Source organism: Trichoplusia ni, chromosome 8, assembly GCF_003590095.1.
Source record: "Trichoplusia ni isolate ovarian cell line Hi5 chromosome 8, tn1, whole genome shotgun sequence".
Lineage (NCBI taxonomy): Eukaryota > Metazoa > Arthropoda > Insecta > Lepidoptera > Noctuidae > Trichoplusia > Trichoplusia ni.
Window position 1 is genome coordinate 3,374,976 of NC_039485.1, and position 9,369 is coordinate 3,384,344.

At 35.0% G+C, this 9,369-nt stretch overlaps 2 protein-coding genes across 3 annotated transcripts; one reads left to right on the plus strand and one right to left on the minus strand.

Moving 5' to 3' along the window:
- The first annotated feature begins 242 nt into the window (after positions 1 to 242).
- Positions 243 to 4,467, plus strand: LOC113496644 (chromobox protein homolog 1-like). 2 transcript variants are annotated; one of them, XM_026875922.1, is made up of 7 exons: positions 243 to 410; positions 625 to 856; positions 1,440 to 1,701; positions 2,017 to 2,123; positions 2,285 to 2,426; positions 2,785 to 2,863; positions 3,187 to 4,467. In XM_026875922.1, the coding sequence occupies exons 2-7, from the start codon at positions 633 to 635 to the stop codon at positions 3,252 to 3,254; spliced, it is 882 nt and encodes a 293-aa protein (XP_026731723.1). In that variant the 5' UTR covers positions 243 to 410; positions 625 to 632; the 3' UTR covers positions 3,255 to 4,467. The 2 variants fall into 2 exon arrangements, with proteins under 2 accessions (XP_026731723.1, XP_026731724.1); XM_026875923.1 differs by lacking the exon at positions 243 to 410 and adding an exon at positions 458 to 544.
- LOC113496646 (eclosion hormone) lies at positions 4,458 to 9,369 on the minus strand. Its single transcript, XM_026875925.1, has 3 exons — positions 8,963 to 9,369; positions 8,015 to 8,114; positions 4,458 to 5,018 (listed from the first exon to the last, which is right to left on the minus strand). The coding sequence occupies exons 2-3, from the start codon at positions 8,103 to 8,105 to the stop codon at positions 4,843 to 4,845; spliced, it is 267 nt and encodes an 88-aa protein (XP_026731726.1). The 5' UTR covers positions 8,106 to 8,114; positions 8,963 to 9,369; the 3' UTR covers positions 4,458 to 4,842.

Consider the following 9,369-nt stretch of genomic DNA (forward strand, 5'->3'; position numbering starts at 1 on the left):
CTGCCGGGCAAAGCAAATTTTTTATACTTTAAGAGCATTGGAGAGAGGAAGCGCTTTTAATTATTTTTGGTTATACTTATAACATGCATTTTATTTTTCTATCTAACTGCGTAAAATAAGTCAAGATTATTTAATTTTATGACAAAGTGATAAATAGTGTTTAGATAGAATTCTCGTGCAAATTAACTAAACTACATCATTAAATATCATCTGTGGTCACTGTGAATGTTTCTCCTTCCTCTATGCGTGGAATTATTTGTTTGCTTTCGCTTGTCAAATCGACCCGATTCACGATTCGTATTCTATAATTCAGTTCTATTAAATATAATAATTTATCGAACTTCTCTCTGTAAAACACATTAATTCATAAGGGCCTGTGTTTAATACATAGATCGTCTGAAAGAGTTAAGGTTAGTAAACTATCAATTTTCCCACTAACAACAACAAGCCGGTTTCATAACAACTCAAGACGAAATGGAAACATAAACAATTCCTTTTTTGACATTTTGGTTCATTCATTTTCCATCTTACCGTTCTATTCGTGGTAATAATCAATTTTCAAGTAAAGAATTATCATATTACACTTATTGAAATTTATATTAGTGTGTAATATTATAATTTCAGTGTTCACAATGGACGAACCAATGGATTCGCTAACTCAGCCTGACTTGAGCTTTCCTGAGGCGGCTCCACCAGCGCAGCCGATGGAAACAGCACCACCGTTGACCACAATGACCCCCACAACCATGGGACCTCAGAGTGGAAGGCATGAAGAGTTCTCAGTAGAGAAAGTTTTGGATCGCAGGATTAAGAATGGCAAGGTCGAGTACCTTTTGAAGTGGAAGGGGTATTCTGAGTAAGTATTTTGTGCTAAATTTTGTATTAAAATATTTACTATTGTAACTAGAACAGCCCGCTGATGGGAAAGCTGTCCGCTCTTCCTCCACTTGTCTCTCTCATGAGCAGCAAGTGACCAGTTCAGTAAGAATACATATAGTTCATTCTGTCGTCTCTGTCTGAGACTACCCTGCTGATTTTGGTTTTGCATTAAGTATTTTTCAGTGTGGATATTTTTACTCATTGACACAACATATTTTCACATATTTTCTAGCATAGATCAACAATATGATAGTTCAATTCAAATAAGTGTATTTTAATATTTTTATACATCATTTTACAACTACTTCATTGAATGATTTAATGCTGGGTAGAATTTACCATGGGAATTGATTATGCTACACGGCTACGGCACAAAGAGCCAAGGGGTATAGGACTACATGCAAGAGAACCGCTATACACTGTGCAGTAGGTTTGATCCACTCATTGGAAAAACATTGGCATACTTGAAAACACCTGTAGCACAACATCATAATTGGTTGTTCTACAGAACTCCAATTTATAAAAATACTTAAAAATAAAGTATTCCCTTTCAATTTCAGTGAAGACAATACTTGGGAGCCAGAAGATAATCTGGACTGTCCGGAATTGATATCAGCATATGAGGATGCTCGCATGAAGAGAGAGAAGGAAGCAGAAGAGGCAGCAGCGGCCGCATCTGTTGCGGCTTCTGCTGCCGCGGCTGCTGCGGCCGCCGCAGCTGCCGCCGCCGCCGCCGCCGCCGCTGCGGCTGTACCTGATCCTATAGAAGAGAGTCTGGCTAGTCGCAAACGAAGTAGGAGAGATAAGAAGAAGAAAGTTGAAGTAAGGATAATCAGAATCTACATGTGAGAGATGTCTGTATAATGCAGAATTGTAGTCAAATATGTTAGCGTTATTGGTTGTCAGCATCATATCAACATTTACATGATTTTGGAAGTCACTTGGTATTGCAATTGTATGAATGTTGAATGCACCATCAAAATAAGCCTATCTCCAAAAGTGGGTTCTATCATTACTTGACACAGAACCACTTTGCAACTGTTATTATTTATTATGGACAATATTTTCAGTTTTTACCAAGTTTTATTACCCCACAATTACTTTGCAACTTATGTTTATTGTGGATGACATTTCCAGGCTGTTCAAGAGATTGAGAAACCGCGGGGGCTTGCACGTGGTTTGTCTCCTGAAAAGATCCTTGCCGGTCAACTGTTCCATGGCACACTCTACTTCTTAGTTAAATGGTTAGTAGTTTAAAGTGAAATTTATTCAAAATATATTATTATTTATAAAAGCTATCCTGTTTCAATTTTATCAACATGAGACCTTTGTTTCATTTAAAACTTTTCTACTTTGTTAAGATTAAATAATTCTACAAAATAATGACCAATCATTAATGTTCCAGGCATGGTTGTCTGGAGTTAGATGTGGTACCTGGCCACGAGTTAGGCGAGGCGTATCCAGACTTCGTGATCAACTACTACGAGAGATGCGCTCCATTCAGCGTCCGACACACAGTCGGCAAGATACCTAGAGTTGCTCCTGAGGTAAGTTTTATTGATCACTGCTAGTTGTTGCCCTCGAAATCGTCTACATAGGCTTCAGTTTACAGCGCGCGATGGTTCCCGTTTCATAGTAACATATGTTCCTTCGTGAGCTCAGGATTATCTATGTACCCTACGATCGGTTCAGTAGTGTTGGCGTGAAAGCGAGACATACAGACATGCATTCCAGTTTAGTCGGTTTTAAGTTTAACAGATTATGTATAGGAAACTAAAATTTTTAAAATGATCAACATTTGTAATTTATTATTACTGGATAGCAACTTTCACAAAATTTAGTTTAGAGTTTTTGGAAACGAAACTAATTGTTTATTCGTTTTAACTGATTTGTTTATGTCTACAGCTCCCGTCAGAACCAGAAAAACCTCAAGAGGCTGAAGCTATGGATGTTTCTGCTGAAGTTCCAACTGATACCACAGAAGGTAAGTTATAAATCAGATTGTAACAAAATTTTGTGGATATGTTTTGCAGTTGATATTTAGGCAATTTAGAAATTAATTGCCAGTTGTAAATGTTCATGCTTTAAAGCATTTAGCCCACCCAAAATGTGATTGATGATCGATTTTAGTATTAAATTTAAAGAAAAACCACCATGTTTAAATGAAATTAAAGTATTGAGTTTAAGCAGCGATTAGGTGGTGAGGTCATAAATTTATTGAGTGGTCACTCGATACATTTTGGATAACGACTGACATTATAACCGTTATTTTTCTTCTCAATATTAATTTAAATAATTTATTTTCAGCTCCACCTGATCCTTCGCAAGCATTAACCGAGCCAGAAACCCCACAAATAGAGGTAGCAGTCAACTGACCGTCGTTTTACAACGCTACCAGTAGCGAGTATTGATTATACGAGAGTAAAGTGTGATGTTATGTTACTTTTGTTCTGACAGCTGAACTATTGGACTAGTATATATAAAAAGTTAAATGAACAGCAACTGTAATTGAACGCAATAAAGTGCAATTTAGCTCGCGTCCAAAGCGGTAATAATATTGAACGTGCTTTTGGGGTTTCTTTTAAAAGTAAAATGCAAAAAATTCAAATAGCCTATGACAGTACTGTTTACTCTACAGTGGGTAACGAATTCTATTATCGAGGTTTCTAAAGTAAAATTACGATTGGCAAGTCATGTTCTAGGCTTCCTTACCCAAACGGTAAAAACTTAACCCTATTACTAAGGCTACGATGTCTGTTCGATTGACCGTCCATCTGTCACCAGGCTTTATCACATTAACTGTGACACCTGAAATAGATAGTTGATTATGTTTTTCTTTAGCCTGTACATATGGAATCTGGACTTTTTTAATATATTTTTTCTGTCAGAACAAAGCAACAAGGCGGCTATGTTTGGTGTTGGTAGATGTTACGATGTATCTGCGATAGAATGTGATTAAGTTAAGCATAATATAAGAAAGATATGGTTTACGTACTTTTGTAATGGTTTTTTATAATATGTGACAAAAATGAAATTGGGAAAATATCGAAAATTAATATAAAATCTTATAAATAAAGCTGTAAAGATTCTATTATATACAAAATAAACGAGTTGACTCTCATTTAAAATTAACTGATATTTCATTATTGTGTTATAAAAGAAAGAAGAGAATAAACTTGATTTGTGCAAGTTATAAGATATGGATTTAAGATAATAAAAAATAATATTATTGCAATATCAATACAGTGGGTATTAAAATAAAATTATTGAAATGTGCTTTAAAAACTGACTACTGTTTTGCTGTATTAAAATCTTTTAAATCGTATTATAGTGGCAACTCTACCTTTTAAAGTTGCCATTGACTTCAAATCAGTCTTGCAACTAAGTCGAATAATAATAGAGAATTACCGTAGCAGCTAAAAAAAGAAAAAATAAGACTATTGTTATTCTAAATTAAAAAATGTGTTTTAAGTCATTGGCATAATTCCACATAATTGTCATTGTTATTGGAATCAAATTAAATATTTTCATTTTTACGATGAAAACTTTTGTACTGGTTATACAAATAAAAAACAATGTGCAATCGCATTCATTTATTTTTCTTTACGTTCTTAAATAATAATCCCTGTAATAACATACGAGTATAATACTTACAAACGAATTTCATCTTAAAACTAATTACATAGAGTATCAAATACTTTGGCATGTCGTCGGTTGGAATGTTAGAATATTCAAGTACAAATTTGAGCCACGAATAGAGTTAAAATGTTGAGAAATGTATCCTGATATCATTAAGTGGATTTGTCAGGAATTTAAAACAATGGAAAGATATTGATGATACTGTGCGGCCTATACTGCAACTATAAAATCTCAAATTTGAACCTTGCTATCAAAGACACAAGATCCAAATCAGCTAAACAAGTCTAAAACTAAACGTGGCTCTTAGAATTTGATATATCCTTCTTAAAGCTTGTTAAGGAAAGGCGAGATGGAGGCAAAGTCTTCGCATTCAGGGATCAGCTTTCCCTTGAACTTGATGCAGGATTCTGCGCAGAGGGGACCTTCGAACCACGCCCCGAGCATCTTCTTGCACTGCGCGCAGTTCTCGATGCAAATCTCCATAGGTTCGTAGCCGGTAGCTAGAAGAAAAGTGGTGATTACATTTTGGTATTTAAGAGGACAGAAGACCGCAATATTCGGAACTAGATGGTATTCTCGTAAAAGCGAGAAGGAGCTTTAAATTGCGTAGAGCGACCTCTCTTTTTACAGCGACAACTAAAGTGACTACTCCAAAGATTGGACTTTAGACTATGTATTTTGTAAGGAAAGTGGAAGTCATATTTAGCTATTTTTCAGTCAGACTCTTGAGCTAAAATGTCAATGTGAATCTAAATTAATATTGTTCAAATGTCGGAAGAATACAAGACCAGGAATAGGATAGCACAATACAAAATGCTAAAGTTAAGAAATTGACAACTGTACTCCGTTTAGTCAGAAAAGTTACCTACTTAATAATCTCCTTATTTTTTTAAATTTGTTTGAGAAGAATATTTTCCATATGGTTGTGAAAAATAAACATACTTACAGGTGTGGTTGACGCACCATGCCATAGCCTCTAATTCTGAAAATCTTAGTTAGACTAAGTAGAAGATTTACCAAATATTGCTTAGGAAGCCACTCTAATATTCTTTCAAAAGAGGTGAGGTTTCTTTTCCAAAGAGGTGCGTTTTGTTACCTCTTATGCTGAATGTTTCGGACCGATTTCTAGCAATTTGTTATGGGGGTAGCTAACACCTTGGATTAGGACAGGCAACTTTAATCCAACTGCAATAAGGGGGGGGGGGTATTATTTTTGCCGCTACAACCTACATACCAGAGAGTGGTGGTAAATGTACTGGTAAAGTAATAAACACATCTTGCTTCTTGTAAGTAAAGATGCAAAATAAGGCAAGTTTTCGCTGACCCAAGTTTAGAATTTAAAAGCACCTATTGAAGTTTCAATTCATCTGCATATTTTTCATTAAACTAAACTCACCACTTGGGTGTACTTAAAACATTAGAACTGCAGATGTTAGGAAATGAAATGCGAAATACTTTTGCATCGAGCTTTTGTTACCTACTTCGGAAGGAATGGGGTTTCTTGCCTCCCACGGGTGTCGTAAACAGGACTTCAGGTTTAACTAAGGCGATGGACAATACGTAAAGATATTTCAAGAATATTTCTCGTGAGTCAGGAACGTAATAAGTAGATTTAAGTCCGTTTTTGGGATGTCTTCAACTGATTGGCCGTATTTGAAAAACATTGAATTCAGGCCATTAACGGCAATTTGAATCCTCATTATGCGATCCGTTATGGACTTTTTGACAAATGGGGGGTGGGGTGGGGTAAAACCCCTACTTTTTCTTAAAGGGTAGATGTCAAAGGGGTAGTTAAGTGAAAAATAGTGTGTAAGCCTTTACTACTGTGGATTAGATAAGAGAATCTTAAATTCAACTAAAAACTTTTCGGGAATTTTTTTTCCTATTCTCCAAAATATCGCAAAAGCAAAGAACCACATTCACGTACACTCTAACAAAATGTTCATAACACGATGACACGATAAAAATACGATTGTTGTTACGGGGTCAAGTGTAAGCGGCTAAGGTGGAATTGCGTAACATCAGCGAAAGTGAGCTGTCCAAATTGCGGATTGAGGTCATTGTCTCACTGCGATCCGACTGTCAATAGGTACATCTTTCGTGTATAGAGAACAATTTAAAAGTTTACAAGTCTATTTTTAACTTTAGGTAGTTCAAGGAATTGAGGTTGCGTTTGCTACGTGGTGGAAATTGTTGGGACAACATGGGGTGTTTGGTACTTTTAAGTTGGAATTATATTTTTAAGGTACCTGTGTTGGATAGATTCCTAATTAGGCTAACATTTATTTTAAGTTACCTAAATTATTTCACGATTCGATAATGTTAATAATAGAAGAATTAAAAATTACTTGGTCTTGTGATAAGATATTGGTGAGAGTCTGTTAGAATAAGATCATTTGTTTTACGTTTGGGTCGTGATCGAGATTGCAAAATGGTCCTTTTACAAAGTATTTTTTGATGTTTTAGACGAAACCAGGTTTATATGAAATCACCCAAAATACGGCAGAATAAATAAAATTATGTTCAGCGTCTAGCTGAAATAATTAAAACTCGATCACAACTGAAGCTGTAAAGTTAAATCATTAAGCAACTAAAATTACAATACCGAATTGAAACCTAAGATTCAATTAAGATTATCTCAACACGAAGACTCAAAACATATTCGTAGGTCACGGTTTATAATAACACGACTTTAAATTTTAATATCTATATATAAATGCGCGTAAGCTCGAATTAACTTAGCCATACATTAGCATCCAACTTTCCTTATTATAAATACCTAATTGTTTTTTTTTGCTATTTATTATTCTTTTGAACTTAATTTAGAGAGTAGTGTATCAAATCACGATTTATATTAAGTAATTTTTCATAAAATTAATGTTTTACATAAAAACTGTTCAAGTTTGTAAAGGATATTTTTTGTAATCTTTAAAGAAAAGAGCCAAAATCTTGAATCAAAAATCTAATGCAAAATAAATGTTTTGCTTCGGAGTTATAATCCGTCGTACAAAATTACTGAGAAAAAATATTTCAAGTGAAATAAAGTGAAAAGTTTAGGCGAAGGCTTAAGTTTTTTCGTAAAGTGCCTTAAGTGAAAAATCTCTTATTTATTGGAGTATGCATATGTACCTAAGTACTGTATTATGTAGAGCTAACATTATTGGATTCAATTTCGCGACAATATATTGCCAAAGAAAGTTGAAATAATTGAAAGCTTCTATATTTCTACCATGCCTGCTAAATGGACAGGATTATTTTAAAGACCCTGAACCTTTTCCCGTTATTTAAATTGATTTAATTACACTACAGGCAAATTGGAAAATATATAAATCCCTACGAAAGTAACGAAATAAATCATCAAATTATTTAACGTATTAAGGTATTGTCAAAAATGGATAAGAAAAACAAAAGACCAATATAGCAAAAGGGTTAGGTTCCTAACCCCTTCCAAAAGTGAAATATTTTGCAGTTATTATAGAATTTAGTAACTGCTTACCAATGGCAGGGTTGCAGGCGACATGTCCAAAGTTCGCGAGGAAGGCGGCGGCGACGAAGAGGACGATAGCAGCGGTGATCTTGCCGGCCATTTTTGTGATCTGGAACCATAGTTATTTCAGTTTCATATCTAAACGGTGAACCCTGCATTATAGGTACAGAGAGTTCTTTGGCATGGCTAAAGTTAGCCGCTAAGTCTGGGTGATATTGCAAAATATAATTTCACTAAAACTTGTTTTTTTTCCTTGCTCGATTTGCTTTTGGTTTTTAGTATATTTACTTCTGTATTGTCAGTGAAATATTGTGAAAGTTATTACACAACCGCTTGGCAAGGCAAAATAATGCAAGTCTATGGGACAAACAATTTACTGCATGCAGGGATCGAACCTGCTGTCGTCAGATGAGGTTTCTCTTACAGTGCTCCTTGAAATCTGTACCAGTAAGATTACTAAACAAATTCGTTCAAAAAGTTCTAGATTTTGGAACAATTGCGACATTCCGTTAAGAAGATTGCTTTCCTTTAAGAGGATGGTAGAGTTTGACAGTAACTGTAATCCTTTGCTTATAATTTCGTTAACATTAATTCTCTAGAGCGTATAAAAGGACCGCGCCGAAAAAGATGAATTACTGATTATTACTCGTAATAAAGTGTAAGTATACCTACAGTAGCTTTTTATCGCACTTAAAGTTCAAGTTCAAGCAATAACTGTCTCTCAGGTTCTATAATTAAGTTCGACGAGCGTTTCCGAAAAGAGTGCTTTCAGAATTGTACTTCACAATGGTCAGCTTTAAAAACGCTGGGGGATAGGAGAGAAAAAAGAGGGCTTCGGTATTTAAATGGAAGTTAGAACAAGAAAAATATGGAAAATACTAAACGCACTGTCATAAAAAAATAGAAAAACCTAAGTACTTATAAAAATGTTAATTTGAACACTAAAAGCATACATACCTTATTTACAAATCACGAAATACTTGTACAACTTTAAGTTTTCCATTTGTGACACTTCAAAGCACAGCACAAGGAAAGCTCATTAACAATAATAAAATAACACTACAGCATGCTATCACTGTTCGTATGTTCGTACGTCCGTACGTGCGTGTAACGGAAAATTCTCGCTACGGACCGCTTGTAAATGGAACTTGTTTAAATATGTAACCTCTTAACTAGCAATGGTTGAAGTGGGGTGGGGCGTAGCGCCGCGCTAAGGGATACCCCAGGAAACGGCTCGGCGTCGGTACCTTTGCGAAAGACGAAAGTTCTAAGTAGGAAGTCGATGACATTGTGTTGATGTTAATATGGACTTTCTTTGTATTTGTATTATTCCAGATTTATAGGTAGAGTATTTTTTTGCTTGG